Source organism: Equus quagga, chromosome 17 (assembly GCF_021613505.1).
Source record: "Equus quagga isolate Etosha38 chromosome 17, UCLA_HA_Equagga_1.0, whole genome shotgun sequence".
Taxonomy (NCBI): Eukaryota; Metazoa; Chordata; class Mammalia; order Perissodactyla; family Equidae; genus Equus; species Equus quagga.
Window position 1 is genome coordinate 2,211,618 of NC_060283.1, and position 17,157 is coordinate 2,228,774.

Below are 17,157 nucleotides of genomic sequence, written 5' to 3' on the forward strand. Positions count from 1 at the left end.
TTTTAAAGGCCAAGAAGAGAGGTTGTCTTATAAAGAATTTTAATTGGAGTCGGAGGCAGAGAACTGGTCTTGGATAAACATTGATTGACTTATTAATTTTATCTTCAAAAAGCCCCCAGTCCTGCGTCTTTGTGATCAGGATGTCCGTTCTCCTGCTGACGTCTCAGACAATGGCTTGTAAAACAGTTGATGTTTTGGCCCAGTCCAAAGTTTTGGCCCAGTCCAAGGTTTAAGACAGCGAGCACTTTCTCCGGAAAGGCAGCTCCATTGCAAAATGGCTCCACTGTGGTCAATGTCGACGTCTGTAGAGTGTTTCTGATGTGTGAATTGCCACATCAGCCATTTTTCCAAGGTAAAACTGTCTTCTCATTGGAGAGGAGCCCCTTGGTCATGACGTAATTTTTCAGAATTCTTAGTGTTTTTTGGTGGGGAGATGTTTAACTGCTGGTTCAACGTCTTTAAAACGAAATCGGTTTATTCAAGTTTCGTACTTTGCCTTGGGTCAATACAGGAAGTCATATTTTCCCCGGAAGTTGGCCATTTTATCTAGTTTTCAAGTATATCATCCCAAAGTTTGCTATGGTGTTCTTCTATTACCAATTTCATGTCCGCAACATCTGTCACGGTGGTCCTGTTTCCCTCCTCATATCGTTTCTTTGCGTCTTCTCCTCTTTCTGCATAATTATCATGCCAGATGTTGGACCGTCTTATTAGTCCTTTTGCAGAACCAATTTTTGACTTTGTAGCTCTTCTCCATTGATTTTGGGTTTTATTCTATCTTCTTCTCTCTCTTTTTTAAAAATTATTATTTCCATGTTGCTCTTTTTCTTGGTTTTAATTTTGGGTTCATTTTTCTAGTTTCTTGAATTCCAAGTTTAGCTCATTAAAACTTTGGGTCTTTCCCCTGCTTTCCTAAGACAAGCCTCCGGGCCCCAGAATTTCCCTGCAGGTCGTGTCTCGGCTGCGCCCAGGTTTCCTCGGGTCCCTGGCCTTGGTGTTCAGCTCTGAAGTGCTTCCTGCTTTCCGCTCCGATTTCCTCTCTGACCCACGGACAGTCGGCGTGTGTTTGCATTTCTAAACGTGTGCCCATAAGCTCCCTTCCTTAGGTTGACTTGGCTGCAGAGGGCTGACAGTCGGCTGGGACGCTCCTGTTAGAAGCTGGAAACTTGCTCCGAGTCCCAGTGTATGGTCAGCTTCTGTAACATTTCACACACTCTCTAGTTTGGAGGACAAGCATCCCGTCACCGTCCGTCAACATCCGTCGGCCAAGCCTAATTGTTTTGTCGGAATCTCACGCACCTGCCCCAACGCCCTGAGCATCCCGACCTATCAGGGCCTATGAAACGTGTTCTGCAGTCTCCACCCAGATCCCGGACTTGTTCATTTTCCCTGTTCTATTAAACTCCTACTTGCCGTTAAACTCACATCACTGTGAATTTGCACAACTCTCAGTGAACTGAATCTCCCACCCGTACGTGCAGACTCTCTCCCCCCAGGGCAGCTTCTGCCTCTGTCGATTCTGTGCTATTCAGTTGCCTTGTGAGAACAAGGCGATGCTGCGGGAAGGTGATATGGGGTCCCTGGATCCCAGGATTTGCTGCGTTAAGGTGCTTGTCCTGTGTTACTGCAATGAGGCAGATGGAGCTCACCGGCATGTTTATGCTGACTGTGCTGGGCTCTTTCGTGTGGAGTGGGAGTGCATGCACGGAGGGGCATCTGTGTGCTTCTCTGTACGTGGGCGGGGGGCACGTGTGTGCTTGTGTATTTGTGGGGTATGTTGGAGGTGAGCCCCCACACAGGAAGCTGTGTTTGTGAGGGGCAGGGATATGTGCGTGTACGTTGGGGTGCACACATGTGTGCACGTGCTCTCTGGGGGCCTGACTTTGTTGTCGGGTTGCCGGCACCCCGTGGTAGACCGGATGAGGACGCTCCCCATTTCCCTCGCTCTGCAGAGCCTTCCCGAGGGGTGGTTCCGGGCTGGAGAGCTTCCTCCGTGAATACCCTGCTGTGCAGGGCTCGACGTCTTGGTCCAATTTTTGTGATTTATATTTTCCATAATTCTACTTGGTCGGGAGTTTCGAGTGTGTTACACAGTTGGGCACTGTTCTCTCCTAGTATAGAAAGCACTCTGTTTGCCGGCCCGCCGCCCCTGCGATGGGCCTCTGCTCCTCTCCTCTGTGCGCGCAAGGCCTCAGAGGGGGCTCGAGGGGCGCACCCGGCTCTGCTGCGGCCCCCACATTTCCGGGGGGCGTTGGTGGAGTCTGCCCTTGGGCGCCAGGCCCCTCCTGCCGGGGCCCCTCCTGCCGGACCCCCTCCAAAAGCAAAACTCTTCTGCCCCAAACCAGCTTCAGAGCTGATCGCGGTGGGGGGGCGGGGGCGCTTCTCGCGTGGAGTGAAGACCCCGGCTGATGTGGAGGACTGAGGGGTGTGTGGGCTTGAGGGGCAAAGAACAGAGGGGCTTCTAGGGGTGAAAGCCCGTGGACAGAAGTAGAAGGTGCTGATAGAGACCGGGTAGGGGTCCTGGGCCCCGCGCCCGTGGATGGCACTGTTGGGCCACAGCTGGGGCATCTCCCGTGACCCCTGACCCCTGAGATGAACATCCAGTGTCGCCTGGGCCCTGGAGGTAGAGAGCAGCCACCTCGATGTCCAGCCTGCCCGGTTCAGCCCCCTCCTTCAGCATCCCTCACCACTCCAGGGGCCCCATCCACGAGCCAGCGCACACCTGGTGGAGGGGAGTCTGCTAGCTTTATTCACAGACCCCAGGGCATGGGGGCAGCAGGGACAGAGACAAGGGCGGTGCTCAGGCCTGGGGTCCGGAAGCTGCCATGTGGGCTGCGCGGGCCAGGGGTCTCTGTCCTGGGGGGCCTTTTGGGCTGCTTTATTTCCAGCGCCCGCCGACCTTGCCCTTGGCGGTGGCACCGGCCTTCTTGCTGCTGTAAATGGGAAGCAAATTGGTCTTGAGCGTCAGGGTGTCCAGGACCCTGGCTGAGCCTACTCCCTGGACCCTGGCAGACCCCCAGCCTGACAGCTTTGCCCACCCAGGCTGCTGTCAGGGCGAGGGGCCCGGCCTGGCTCCCAAAGCCCCCGGCACGCATTCCAGCTCCAGTCCTATCAGTGGCGACTCACCTGTACCTTGCCCGGCTGGGCCTGGGCGGCTCTGTGCCAAGGCAGTTAGTGTGGTTAGGAGAGGGGCTGGCGCAGCGAGCCTGGGCACCCTTCCCCCTCCCTCCATTCCCTGCCCGAGGGACTCAGGGCACAGGCCACAGCAGACTTGAGGGGCCCGATTTGGGAAGACCCCTAGCCGCTGGGAAAGCTGTCTCTGCAGATGGCTATCATCTTCCCAGCTAATTTGGCCTCGTAAGAGTTTGTAGCACCCGCCTCCACCACCCCCCCCACCCCCACCCCCCCGCCCCGGGTTACAGCCTCCTGGAGGAGGAGAGGCTGGGGGCAGTGGGCTATTCTGGTCCTTCACTCCAGGTCAGCAGTCCCCGCCCGATGGACTCGGGACCTGGGAGGCCTTGGTCTTGCTCCAGAGTCGTGGCCTCTCGGCCACGGATCAGAGTTGGACCCCAGGGTCAGAAGGTCTTAACCCCGAGGGTTGGTGGTCCTCAGGAACCTGCCCCATCTGTCTGAGGTCCTTGGCACACCAGTGAGCCAGGAGGGAGCTGGGAACTGGGTTAGGGTGAGGTGGGTGGCCCTTTTTGGACAGCTTCTGGGTGCAGAAGGCCATGCGGTTCCCAAGGTTGGCTTCAGGACAAGGCCTGGTGCTGGTGGCCGTGCACGTGGCCCGTGTCCTTCTGCAGGAACCAGCTTGAGAATCTGACATGCATGCACACGCACACACACACACACACATTCGTACATGTGCACACCTTGTCGAATGGCCCACTCTCCAAGGGGACTGAGTCACCCTCTGCTCTGCACAGCACAGCCCAGGGAGGAGGGGGGTGTCACCCCCCTAACCTCTCCCCTCCAGGGAGGAGGAGGCTGGGAGCAGCAAGGAGGCAGGGGCTGGTGGAAAAGGGAGGAAAATCCCACTAAACTCCCCAACTCCAAGCAGTCCTGGGGACCCTGTGCTCCTTGGAGTGTGAGCCAGCCCTGCGACTGGCCAGGCTCAGAGACAGATCCCAGGGCAGGCGGCACAGAGCCCAGGCCATTGGGGTGGGTGAGGCACAGGCTGCTCTGGGCCCTTCTGGGCAACTGCCACTGTGTGTCCCATGGACCCCGGGGGATGATCTTACAGACAGAGGGCTCACCGCCCTGAAGAACCAGTGATTCCAGCCAGGGTCTCAGAGGGGCTGGTGACAAAGCCCAGGCCTCCTGATTCGCTGTTCCAGGTCAGCTTTGTGGTGACATACTGCTAGATGTCCAGCCTGGCTTTGCCAGGCCACTCTGAAGGCTGCCCAGAGCCACCCACACCCTGGGGCCTCCTGCGGGGCCTGCCCCCAATCTGCCATCCTCCTGGGCTCTGGGGTAGGGGGAGAAAGGAGGCTGTGCGTCTGGGGGCACAGCGCCCCAACATGCTGGCACGAGTGGCTGGCTGGTTAGTCTTGTTACAGCTCTGCTGAGGGCCGGCTGCCACTGGGACTGGCTAAAATCATTGAGCCCCCCCCGGTGGGGCAGTGGCAGCCGTCCCCATGGGGCTGTGTGCCCGGTGCAGAGCACGGGACAGGCTGGGCTACTCACTGCTTCTGGGCCTGGTCGATGCGGCTCCTGAGGTTGATGATCTGCAAACAACACAGTTGACTTACCGTGGCTGGTCCGAGCAGTGCCAGGCGGGGCGTGGGCCGGCACGCCCTCCACAGAAGGCCTCAGTGCCTCACAAGGGCCACTCACTCCCTTACTGTGTCCTGGCTCCTCTGGATGGAGGCCACCATCCCTTTTGGCTGGTGACTCTGACCTTTGGTGGCCTGCACTGGAGACCTGAGCCATGACACACAGCAGCTCTGGAGCTGGCCACTTACCTTCCAGCCCGCGGCAGGATGCGGGCAGCGGGCACGGGGCAGGAGGTGAGGCTGGCAAACAGAGCCCCAGATTTTCCAGTGGCCTCTGAGCTCAGAGCCCTGAGGCCTCTCGCTTCTTGACCCACCTGCTCCCTCGTTCCGACCGCCCGGACGGGAGGCTGGGGGAAGGCCAGGCCCTTCCCCGCCTGCCCACAATGACAGCAGGTGGCCTCAGAAGCCATCGGGCTGTAGGCAGGAGGGAGGAGGCAGGAAGGCTCCTGTCATGTCCGTGCCTGCCGCTGCAGCATCCTCAGTGGCCCAGGGTTTTGCCATGCGAGAGGCTGGCCGTGCACCGTGCCCCACAAGCCTGGCCCAGGGCGGACCCTGGCTACTTACAACTTGGCCAGCATCTCCACTCTGGCCCGCATGTTCATGATCTAGAAAGACCAAGATGGTTACGGGGCTAGGGGCGTGGGCTAAGGTTTTGGGGCCCTGCTGTGTGCTGGGCTGGCCCCCAGGGGCCCTCTGTGGGCTGTGCACAGAGGTGTCAGGAGACAGTGGCCCTAACTCAGCTCCGCAGACACGAATGGGGCCTGTCTGGCCTCTGTATGGGTGAAGCCCATTGCTGCAGGCCGGCCTTCCCAGGGAGCATTGAGAGAACAGCACTGTCGCCCATGCCTGGACCCTGCCCGCCTGCAGAGAGGCCTGTGCTCCTGGGGGCAGCCCTGGGAGGGGATGATGGTCTTCCTTCTGTTGGAGGCGAGGAAACTGAGGCACAGAAGGACCAGGCAACTTGACTAAGAGCGCAGGGTTCCTGAAAAGGAGCCAGGATTCTCCCAGCTGTCGGTCCCAGTGCCCCGGGCACCCTCTGTCTCGGTGGCTGGCAGGGACGGCAGTGAGAGAGGCCCTGCGAGTGTAAACTGTCTTCCTTTGGGGACCCTGGAGGAGAGCAAGGGGCAGGACCCACGTCTCTGATGGCAAAGCTGGAGGTGTCTGCGTTTGCATGGAGCAGGTTGGTGGCCAGGACCGGTACTCCCTTCCAAGGTCCCATGTGGACCTCCCGGGGGACATGATCAGCATGTGCTGTTTGGAGTTGCAAGTCCCTCTCAGGCAACTCCAGGCAGCCACCCCCGGGGGAGCAAAGTCACAGACCCCAGCAAGCCCAGCCAGAACCCCTTTCCCAGCTACAGGGTTGGGGTGAGGAGGTAAGGATTAGGGGACCCAGGTGAGGCCCCCAGGGGCTCTAAGGAAGCAGATGTCTTGGGCCAGCATGGCTGGGACGTGGGTTTGCAGAGAAGGCTGTGAGGGGAGGACGGCTCAGTGCCAGAGGAGGTTAGTGCCACCCTGGGGTGACCTCGTGACACTGGGGACTTTCTACAAGCCCCAGGCGCCTCAGACACTGGACCCCACGGCCACTCCGCCCTGCTGCTCCTTCTTGCCGGCCCCCAGAGCAGGGGGCTGATTGCTCATGGGCAGAGGCCAGCCCAGAGGATGGCCCCAACTGTGGTCCCAGCAGGAGAGTGTCCTCGGCCAAGGGTCCATGGGGACAACCCGCATGGAATTCTCTGGGGCCCGGTCAGTGGGACTTGGGGAGGTGGCCGCCCCAGCAGGCCACGAGCTGTGGGGTCTGCACTCACATCGTATTTCTGGCGCTTCAGCTTCTCCCCATACTCAAACTTGTCGGTCTCCAGTTTGTACAGGGTGTCCCACAGCTCCTTGGCCTTGTCCCTGGGAAGATGGCAAAAATGAGCCGTGGCCGGATAAACCCTGGAAGGCAGGGCCCAGGCCACCCGCTCTCCTCCTCCAGCCACCACCAAGAACGGGCCCCCGTGGCCTCACAGAGCGCCACGAGGCTGGTGGATTCAAGAATGCTCCTCCAGCGCCATTGGGCCATCGGGCCGCCGGGCCCCGCTCCGGGGTGACGCCCTCCCTCACCTGAGCTTCTCATCGCTGAGATGGTCGATGTTCAGCGGCTTGCGTCTCTCGGCCAAAACCTTCTTCTTCATCTCCCGGGCTGTCTGCTTCTTGCCTCTCTTCTGGTCAGCCTGAGGGGACACGGCAGACGGGCCTGGCCTCAGGAGGGAGACGCTCCACTGCCCAGCCCGAAGGCGGGTGGCTGGGGATGCACACAGATGCCAGGCAGTCCCCAGGCTCTGAGCCCCCGCACTCACCTTGGCCAGGTAGCTGCTGTAGTTGGCGCCCATGGATGACAGAGCCTTCTTCTTCTTCAGGTCGTCCTCAGCTCTCCTCTTAGCCTCCTCCTCCTCCCTCCGTGCCTTCTCCTCCTGTGGAGACCCCCATCCCCAAGACCTTCAGGGGTGGGCCAGGGCTGCCTTCTCTGGGTAGGCTTCAAGGACCTGCCCTGGGCTCGGAACTTTCTGGAAGCTCCAGGTTCTGGTCAGGGTCTGCCCTCTTGCAGGGGTTCTGCGGGACATGGGGAACTTAGCCAGTGGCTCTGGTCACTGGCCAGTGTCAGGGGGAAGCTCAGGAGAAGGAGTGTCAGAGACCCTGGCATTTCTCTGGGCCTGCGGTCATTGGCTCGGGGCCTGGAGTGGGGAAGGGGCGCCCGGGCCTCACCGCCAGTCTGTTCTGGCGCTCCCTCTCCTTCTCAGCGCGGATCCTCTGCTGTTCAGCTCTCTCCGCACGGCGCTTCTCCTGCGGCGGGAGGAGTGGGTCAGCCCAGCCTTGCCAACCCCGGGCTCCCTGAGAGTGACCATCAGCCCCTGCCTGCTTCTGGAACTGCCTGGACTCACAATTCTCTCCTTGAGGGCGACCAGCTCCTCTTCCTCCTTCTTCCGTGCTTCAAAGTGGCTGTCGATGAGAGCCTGCAGCTCCATGAGGTCTTTGTTCTGGCGCTTCTTCTGGATGTCCTGCGGGTGGGAGAGGACCATCAGTTCCCACTCCTCCTCTCGAACCTCGGCCCTGCCTGGCCCCCCTTACAGCAAGCAGCTCCTTCCCCTGCTCCAGCAGAGAGGCCCTGACTCCTCGGGCCACCAGGAAAGCTGAGAGTGGCAAGGACCCTTTGACCTCACCATGTCCCCATGGCCCCTGCCCTTCTGGGAGCCCAGGGGCTGCCTGATCCCTGAGCCACAGGACAGGAACAGTGCCCCCTCCACCGCACGGGTGAGTCCAGGTCCTGCTCAGCCTTAAGGTCATCAGCGCCTTGGTCTTACTTAAGGTCAACAACACTGACTCTGACTTGGCCCTGTCATCCTCCTCAGGGATGCCCTGCATGTGCCAGGCAGAGAGGAAACTGGTGAGTGAGATACTCTGTTGGATAGACAGATGGGTGGATGGGTAGATGGACAGATGGATGGATAGATAGAAGCATGGGTGAGTGGATGAGTAGATGGATAGGTGGATGGAAGGATGGATAGAGAGATGGTGTGCTTTGGCGGGTGGATGGATTATGGATGAAGAGATGGATGTGTGGGTGAATGGATGATGAATGGGTGGAGAAATGGATAGATGGATGAGTGCATGAACTGGTCACTGAATGAATGGATGGATGATGGATAGAAGGACGGATCGGGGGAGGAGGGAAGAGAGATGTCTATTACTGGAGGAATTTCCTCTGGTCCAGGAATGAATTAAAGCAGAATTGTCTGGAACCAGGAAACCCTAGCTCTGGCTTCTTGAGAGGAGATGACCTTGAGAAACCTTCTTCGGCTGGAACCTGAAGGTTAGGGGTGGGGTGGAGGCTGTGTTGATGGGTCCCATAAACTTACATCGAAGTCTACTTTCTCCCCCTCCGGGATCTTAGGAGCAGTGAGTCTGAAGAAGAGAGAGAGGCTCATTAGCAGGGACAAGTGGAGACCCCACCTGGAGAGTTGGCCTGGCCCCAGGCGGACTCCCCCCCACCCCCCAGCCCTCTTGCCCTGCCACCTGGCGCAGGGCGCTTTCCTTGGCCTTTGTTCCAATCTGATGTGTAACCCACCATCCCCAGAGGGGCTTGACCCCCTTGAGGAGGTTTCAACCTCTTAGTGTCCCTCTGTTTTACCAACTTTTGGACATCGCAAGGGCTGTTTCAGCCCCATCTGTCCAGGAAGGTCACCCTCGTTTTCTTTCTTAAACAAGCGAATGCGGCTAGGTCAGACCAGAAGGCTGGGTGGTCACCTCAGGCCCTCCCGGGGTGGGGGTGGGGCATTTGCCTTTGCATTTCTCTGGCACCTCTTTAATCTTTCTTTCTGGGGACCCAAAGGAAGGGGGAGGTTGGGCAGAAAAGCAGTTTGAAGAAGAAAAGAGGTCCCCTCTTGAATCCGGCTGTAACCATCCATCAGGGCTGCGCCCTCCCCCCAGCACATTCCAGATGGAGCCAAGAGGGAAAATAACAACAAGGATTTTTTAAAACAAGTCCTAGAAGAGAGTGGGACTGAATATCGATCAAAATGCTGGAGCGGGAAAGGATTTTCTAAGCTCAGAAGGTCCCGCGAAGGGAAAGATGGCCAGATGACGCTACGCAAATGAAAAACTTATGTATGTGAAGAAAGGCAAAAATTGAAAGGGGGGTGAAAAACCCAGACTAGAAAAATATTTTCAGCAAATACAGAGAAGACTTATATCCTTATGCAAACCGATGATTAAGAAAACAGAGAAACGCCTCCGTGAGATAAATGGGCAGAGGGCATAAGCTACCAATTCTCAAAGAAGAAAGAGGAGCAGTTCACACACGAGGGAAGGCTCCCCTGGAGCAATCAGAGGAATGCAAATGAAAACAGCCCCGAGAGGCCTTTTCCCATCCATCAGTGGCCGAGGTGAAAGCCCGTGGCTGTGCTCGGGAAGACGGGTGTGGGGCGCGGAGCCGCTCACGTCCACGTAGGAGACCGCGCTGGCAGGGCTTGCGCGGAAAGCAATTTGGCAGTGGATGTCAAAAACTTCAGAACGTTCATAGTCTTTGACCCAGTAATTCCAGTTCTGGGAATGTGGCCTAGGGAAATAACCCCAAAGACAGAAACTGCTTTCCACCCAGCATTATTTATGATAGTAAAATATTGAGGCAAGTCTTAATGTCCCGCACCAGAGGAATGGTTAGGAAAATGACGGCTTGTCCAATGGACGGAATATTATGTGGCCATTCAAAATATTTAAGAAGACTATGTAAAAACATGGAAAAATACTTATGAATAGTGCTAAATTCTAAAAAAGCAGAATTCAAGTTTGTATAGACAGTACGATGCTTGAAAAACAGCTCGGAGCTTAAATCTGTTTTTCCGAGCCCGATGCATGGAAAAAGAGAAGGAAGAAATAAGCCTTTTTATTTCTTTCTCCTCTTCTCTGCAGTCTGGCTGGCTGGGTGGGAGAGTTATGGATGATTTTTTTTTTTTCTTCGTTGGACTTTTACGTATTTTCCAAATTTTCTTTAATGAAGTGTTTTATTTTCATAATGAAAACACAAACTTTTTTTTTTTTTTAGTTAGAAAATATCTTGTGATGGGGTAGCTTTATTTAAAATCGTTGAACTATAAAGTAAACGGGTAGAAATATGCCGGCCATGCCCATCCACGGTTCGGTCTCCTTCGGAGAATTGTGGACGGCTCCCGCCAGGGGCAAGGGCTGGCGCGCGCGCCCGCTGGTATCTTGGCCCCGGGCGAAGCGAGGTGCGGGCGAGACCGCACAGAGGGATAAGGGGTGAATCGCCGACAGGGCTTGTGTTTACTCATCAAAAACAGAAAAGTCGGAATCCCCGGATTAAAAAAAAAAATCTCTGAAATGCTCACAAGTAAGTAAAAGGAGAGAAAGACCCCTCCCCACAAGGATTCTGGTCCCCCAGAGGGGCTCCGAGGCCCCGGCGCCGTGAGAGAGGGTGGATCCTGGAATCCGTCGGTTCAGGGACTGTTCTGAAGTGGGTTTTGTCTCCCGCCTGCCCCACCTTCACCTGTATCTCACTTGGAGGGTCCTGGGAGACCCCCTCACAGCATGGCCGGGCTGGCAGGGTCCAGAGGGGGCAAGAGGGAGCTCCATGGTGCCTCCGTCCCTCAACCCCATCTCCCCTGCTCCTGTACCCTGTCCTTCCTGGGCCTGTAGCCTCCTCCTGCAGGAAGTCATCCTTGCCTACACTGGGTGACCCCGGGCAGAACCACACCCTACTGACCCTCCAGAGCCCTTTTCTGCCCTTCCCTGGAGGTGACCACCCAGGTGAGGTGTTACCCCGCCTGTGGGGGAAGGCACCAGCTGGCCCCAGTAATCCCATCCTCATAATGTGCCTTCCTCGAGGATCCAGAACTTCCAACACCAAAACCGGGAGCAAAGAAGAGGCTACTTTCTCCAGGGGTTTGGGTCCCAGTTCACCCCTCACTGAGCCTAAATGCATGGTCTTCCTCTGGGGGCACCCAGTCCCAGCCCTTTGGGACGTCGCTTCCCCAGGTGACCTTGGTCCCCATCCAGCCTGCACACTCTGGCTTTTCCTCCAGGCTCACCTCCCAGCCCTGTGCTCACCCCCCGACTCCACATCTGGCCTTACCCCGACCCATACTCACCTGGGTCTTGGCTTCTCCTCTGGTCACCGCAGCACCGGCATGGGGAGAGGGAGAGAGAAACGGGGTGAAACTCGGCGCCCACTCCTGCTGATGGCCCCTGGGGGCCACCCAGCCGGGGGCTTCCTGGGCTGCAGCCAGCAGGGCCACCTGCCTCTCCAGCTGAGCTCACCACCCACCCACACGACCCAGCAGGGAGAAGACGGTCTTGTCCCCACTCTGGACCTGAGAAAGTCCCTGTGGGATCTGAGAAGGAGAGCTCAGAGTGTGGGGACCAGGCCACTGGGAGGGAGAAGGGGTGAAGGGAAGGAGGAAGGAAGCCAGAAGTATGCATCCTCAGGGGACAGGGAAAGCGAGGACTGGGGTCGGGGGAGGACAGAAAGAGCCGAAGGAGGGTCTGATGGGGAGAGTGGAGGAAGCAACCCCTGCCGTCCTGGTCTGCTGGCCGCCCCCACTGACCACCCGCTGCGTGCTGGCAGAAGCTCGGGAGCAGGAGGGCACCTGCACAGCCCTGGAAATGCACGCCACCGCCACCGCCCTGAAAAGTAGCGAGGGAGCAGAGGAGGAGGACAGACAGACAGACAGGCAGACTGAGGGAGAGGGATGGAGAGCCAGCAAGGCAGACACCAGGAGGGTGGGTCCTGTCTGTCTCAGGGTCACTGCGGCTGGGGACCTGCGGATCCTTACCTTCCTCTTCCTCTCGCTCTTCCTCCGCGGTGTCTTCAGGGCGTAAGCGCACATGCAAGAGAAAAGCCGGCGAGGCTGCGGGGCAGCATGGGGGGCGCGAGCCGGGGGCGCAGGCATGGGGCCACAGGGGGCAGCGCCTGGACCCCCCCTCCCCTGGGCGCGTGTTGGCCTGGACCCCTTTAGTGCCCTGAGCTGGGGGCCAGAGATGTGCTGTCTGGGGACGGGATGGAGGGCTGGTGCCACCTCACTGTGGAGCGGGAGGGCCTGGGGGATACCACCCGACCCAGGAGGCCTGGCAGTGAGTCGAGGGACCTCAGCAAGCCTGCGGGTGCTGGCTGCTGGCTTCTGTGAGTCTTTCCCCTGGGGGTCGCCAGGTCCCGCTTGGAAAACTGAGACCCTCCCCAACACTGGAGCCTTGGAGCTGGAGGCAGGCAAGGGAACCCTCAGGCCGAGCCCCCAGCAGCGGGCCGTGGAGCCTAGGCTGGCTCACCCTGGGTAGGGGGTGGGGGATGGCTCCTGACCTCCCTAGGCAGCCTAATCTCTGACTCTTAAGAGGTTCCTCTTCCAGAGGTGGGATGGGCTCCCCCCCAACCTCTCCCTGGGCCGCCTCCAGGTCTGCCTTGTGGTGGGTGGCCTGAGGTCCCTGCTGGAACCTCCAGACCCAAGACCAGGCCTTGACCAGCCCTGGATGACCTGGCCACCTTCATGTGGGGGCCGCTTCCTTTGACCATCCCTATCCCCCCGGTGCCCTGGGGTGGTCCTGGCTGGCCTGGACACAGCCCGGGGTCTGCAGCTGGTCTGGCCGGGCCTTGCCCTCCTGTCCCTCAGTCCTGCTCTGGACCCTTTGATGATGATGACAAGACCATCCACACTTCTTATGGCCCTCAGCTTGTCTGAACCCAAGGAGGCCCGGTGAGGAAGTGTCTTTGAGCCCCAGGCCCTGTCCAGGGGGAAGGGGGTCCAGCCTCATCTTCTCCCTGGCACCTCCCTCAGCTTTAGATCCCTCACTTGCTCAGGAACCCGTCACCCTCCCGCAGACAGCCCCCCACCCCCCTACTGGCTCTGCTCAACTTTGCAGGTGGGCCTGGGCCTGAGGTCGCCCTCTCCCCGCATGCCCTGGGGCGGGAGCTGCATGCTCTGGGATGCTGGGCGGCCATGGGGCACTTTAGGAGCAGGAATCTGGCCCAGGGGCAGAAGGAAGGGTTTGGTGATGGAGAAGAGGGGCTGCTGAGGTGACCCAGCCTTCTTCAGGGACCTCGCTGGAGGGGTACCTGGTGGGGCCGCCAGGCCAGGGAGGGCAGAGGGCGAGGGGCAGGCGAGAGCTGGAGGAGAGGGGGCCATGCAGCAAAGCCCCCCAGGCAGCTGGCTAGCGGGGGGGCGGGGGGGGGCGGCCTCGAATCCCCCACCTCCTGTCTGTCTGTCACTCGGCTTCAGGGCTGGTTCCAGGGTGACCTGGTGACCTTGTAGCCCCTCCAGGGCTCCTCCTGGTTCCCTGTTCCCTGGACGCCTGCTGCCTGTGCAGCCCAGCATCCTCCACCCAACCCTCGGGCCGGCATGTCCCTTGTCTTACTGCGGCCTCGCTGAGGCCAGGGAAGGGAGGACAGACAGCTCCGGGGCTGTGCTCAGGGTTCAGGCCCAGCTGGGAGGCGTCGTGTGTGTGGAGGGGCTGAGAAGAGCTCCCCCACTCAGGCCCCTGACTTGAACCGCATTTCCTCACCTCCACCCCCAACCCCGGGGGCGGCCAGCCCTGCTGTGGGGAGGTCAGGCCCACCCAGGGGGCCTCCTCTCGACCGGGTGTGTCTGGCTCTGGCCCAGGCGATGGGTGGGATGCTGGGACCTGACTGATTGCTCGTTTGCACGCAAGGCCCCTGGCTGTTCCGGATCCCCGCCGTCCCCACCTCGGGCCTCAGCCTGACTTTCTGCTTCACCCCACTCGCCCCTCCACCCTCCCTTCAGCCTTACCCCCCTTACTTTCCCCTCTCTGGCTTGCTATCTGGGGCAAGGCAGAGGCCTCCTGCCCTGCCTCTCCTCCTCTGCTCTTCTCCACTCCACTCTGGTGGATCCGGAGGGTCCCAGTGGACCCCAGCAACATCCTCCCCCAAGGCCTGCACCCCTTTCAAGTCCTACACTGGGCTCTGCATTTGGCTTCAAGGCTGGCTGCCCCTGTCTTCCTGCTGGTGGCCCAGGAAGGGCCTCATCCCCCCACCCCTGAATGCCCTCTGTCAGGGGGCCCAGGAGGAAGCCTGCACCCCTGCAGCCAGGCCTGCGTGAGCCAACACTCTAGGTCTAACCTGTCCCCACCTGTCCCCAGCCCACAGAGGTGGTGGCTAGAGTCACGCAGGGAGGGAGGGAAGGAGGAGGAGAGGACAGGAGGAGGAAGCAGGGGCTCTGGCCTTGGGCTGGGGGGTGGCCATACCTTCCTGGACCTCCTCTGCAGAAGCAGCGCCGTGGTGGAGAGAGGGGAGAGAGAAGCAACTGTGAGTCTCGGAGCCGAGACCGAGGGCAGGGGCGGCGGGAGGGGCAGGGCGGTGGTCCGAGCAGGCCTGCCCGGTCAGTGGGTTACACAGCCCTCTTGTTCCCTGTGGCCCAGGGCTGCTGCTCACACCACACACGGCCGTGTGTGCACATGCATCCACACAGGACTGCAGTCATGGCACATACCTTGTACATGAACTTCATGGACTAGGATGGCCATGGAACAAGAGGCAATACCGCGGGTCAGAGGTCAGAGGAGAAAGGATCCGAGGTTAATGGAAACAGCCGGGTCACCACTCGGGAGGGTCAGTGGCCGAGGCCGAGGGGTGAGGAGTGTGTGGGAAGCGAGCGAGACACGGTCAGTGTTGGCCTGGGGCGCTATCACCCCCAAGTCCTGTCCTTGCCTTGCAGATGGGGAGGCTGAGGCTCAGGGGTGGAGCTTGCTTTGTGGTGACATCACTGCTCTGGTCATGAGGACATCAGGGCCCATGCCTTTCCTGCCACCTCCCCTGTTCCTGCCTGTCCTCAGGCCTCTGGAAGGACTTCCTTATAGGGGCTTATGGCTTCTGGCCTGGGCACAGAGGCCCATTCATGGGGCTGTGGCCCCGTGGCATGGCACCAGAGACCCTAATGGGTGGGGCCTGTAGCCCAGAGGACAACCAACTTCCTGCCACCTGACAGCAGGGCACCCACCCCCTTTGGATCTTTCCCAGCCTCCAGGGGAGTGGGGATGCCGGGCGTTGGCCCTCAGCTGCTCTGTCCACCCATTTGAGCACAGGACTCCACACCCTCCCATCCCATCGTCCACCCGGATCCTGAGGAAGGAGCCCACGGGAGCAGTTTCGAGGAGTGACCAGGGAGTGGCCAGGGCCTCAGCTTGGGGCTGATGGCCCAGGCTCGGGGTGCAGGCTGTGAGGGGTCTTCCTCCATTGCCTCATGTCACCTGAGGCTTGGCCTGGGGCCCTGACCCGATCGAGGCGTCAGACACCACCATGGGCTCCCAGTGACCCGCCCTGGGGTGGAGGGCTCATTTCAAGGGTGGAGAGGCCAGGCCACATCCCACATCTGGTCCAGTAGTCCCCCCACTGACCCACTCTCCTTCTGCTTGGGGGTGACCCCCATCTGCAGCCCAGACCATGTTGGGAGAGTGCCCAGCCCTCGGGGTGCCCAGAGCTCTGGTGAAGCATCGGCCATGGTTAGTGGGTTATGTTGGGGCCACATGTGGGGGCCCTTTGGCTGGCTGGTGCCTCAGTGCCTCCCTGTGCTCTCCCCAACCCGTGCGTGGGCTCCAGCCAGGCCCTGGGCCCCACATGGGGACCAGAAGTCCTGTGCCCTCGTACCTTCTTCATGGACTTCTGCAGGCGGAGGGGCGGCTGGTGTGCGGGTGGCAGGGAGGAGAGAGGAGAGAGTTAGGCCGGGAGCACACTGCACATCCTTAGAGGGGGCGGGGGCACGCTGGGGTCGCTGTGAGGGTGAGAGTCAGTGGGGGCAGAGGGGCTGGAGGGTGGTCGTGGGACTGGGGTCCTGAACCCCACTCACCTTCCTCCTCCTGGGCCTCTTCAGTGGTGGGAGCAGCGGGGGGAGGAGGGAGAGAGGGAACAAGGACAATAGTTAGTGGGGCGCACTGGGGGCGGCGGGGAAAGGAGGCCGGCCCCTTGGGAGAAGAGGCAGTGGGTGCTCTAGGCCGGGCCACGGAGAGGCTCAGGCCTGCCCTGCTGGCCGGCAGCGGCCCACCACCCGCTGCCCCCCGGCGGGGAGCCTCGGGGGCCTTGGGACCCTCAGGCCTTGGGCCTGTCTCTGCAGAGCCACCTCCTCCGAGGCCCTGGGAGACACTGAGCCCCTTGCCCCCGCCAAGGCCTGGACCCAGGCTGGCCTCAGGACCGTGCCGCCTGCCCCCTACACCGTAGTGTCTGTGCCCTGAGAGTCTCGCTATGTTTTGCTCTGTGGGAGACAGAAGAGAGGCGGGGGACAAAACCCGAGTGCCACAAGAGAACCCGTGCTGCTCGGCCGAACTCCCACCCCCGGGAATGTCCATGAGGACCGGGTGGCTCTGACACTGTGTGGGTCTTGGAGGCCATGGAGGCAGGGGCCCGGCTGGCCTGCCTTGTCACCTTCCCCAGGGAAGGGGCGGCTCCCCGAGACCTCTGCTCCGCTCAGACAAGAGTCCCTCCACCTTTCCAGCAGAAAAAGAACTGCTCTGCTCATGTTGTTAGGGTAGCAATGTTTTCAAAATATTTTCAAAACATAGCACCCAGAACGCCCCACAGGAGAAAGAGCCCGCCTGGAGAAACCGCGGGAAAGCGTTCCCAAGGCTGAGCCGGTGCCAGGGATTTCGGAGGAGCTCCCGGACGGGGACCGCCTCTCCCCATGGTGCCCAGGTGCGGCGGCTCCCCCAGCTCCATGCCTGCCCAGGCACGACCCGGAGGTCCCCACGGACGCCAGGGGGGAGGGAGGGAGGGAGGGCTCGCCACGTCACCCCTGAAGGTTACTGCCCCAGAAGGGAGGGGGAGGGATGGATGCTGAGAGAGACAAAGAGACAGAGAGATGATAGAGATAGAGACAGAGACACAGAGACAAGG

At 60.0% G+C, this 17,157-nt stretch overlaps 1 protein-coding gene across 9 annotated transcripts in view; it reads right to left on the reverse strand.

The window, feature by feature from the left end:
- Positions 1-2,726: 2,726 nt before the first annotated feature.
- TNNT3 (troponin T3, fast skeletal type) overlaps positions 2,727-17,157 on the reverse strand; it is a 19,235-nt gene continuing 4,804 nt past the window's right edge. For 2 of the 9 annotated variants that reach the window (XM_046643989.1, XM_046643987.1), the window contains 13 exons: positions 16,118-16,135; positions 15,919-15,951; positions 14,765-14,785; positions 14,520-14,534; positions 11,420-11,438; positions 8,672-8,717; positions 7,697-7,813; positions 7,521-7,598; positions 7,115-7,228; positions 6,879-6,988; positions 6,581-6,671; positions 4,687-4,727; positions 2,727-2,933 (listed from right to left, as the gene is read on the reverse strand). In XM_046643989.1, the coding sequence (XP_046499945.1) occupies positions 2,879-2,933; positions 4,687-4,727; positions 6,581-6,671; positions 6,879-6,988; positions 7,115-7,228; positions 7,521-7,598; positions 7,697-7,813; positions 8,672-8,717; positions 11,420-11,438; positions 14,520-14,534; positions 14,765-14,785; positions 15,919-15,951; positions 16,118-16,135 (758 nt within the window). In that variant the 3' untranslated portion in view covers positions 2,727-2,878. Of the gene's footprint in view, positions 2,934-4,686; positions 4,728-5,339; positions 5,381-6,580; positions 6,672-6,878; positions 6,989-7,114; positions 7,229-7,520; positions 7,599-7,696; positions 7,814-8,671; positions 8,718-11,419; positions 11,439-14,519; positions 14,535-14,764; positions 14,786-15,918; positions 15,952-16,117; positions 16,136-17,157 lie in introns of all 9 variants that reach the window. The other 7 variants (XM_046643991.1, XM_046643992.1, XM_046643995.1 and 4 more) reach the window with 5 other exon arrangements.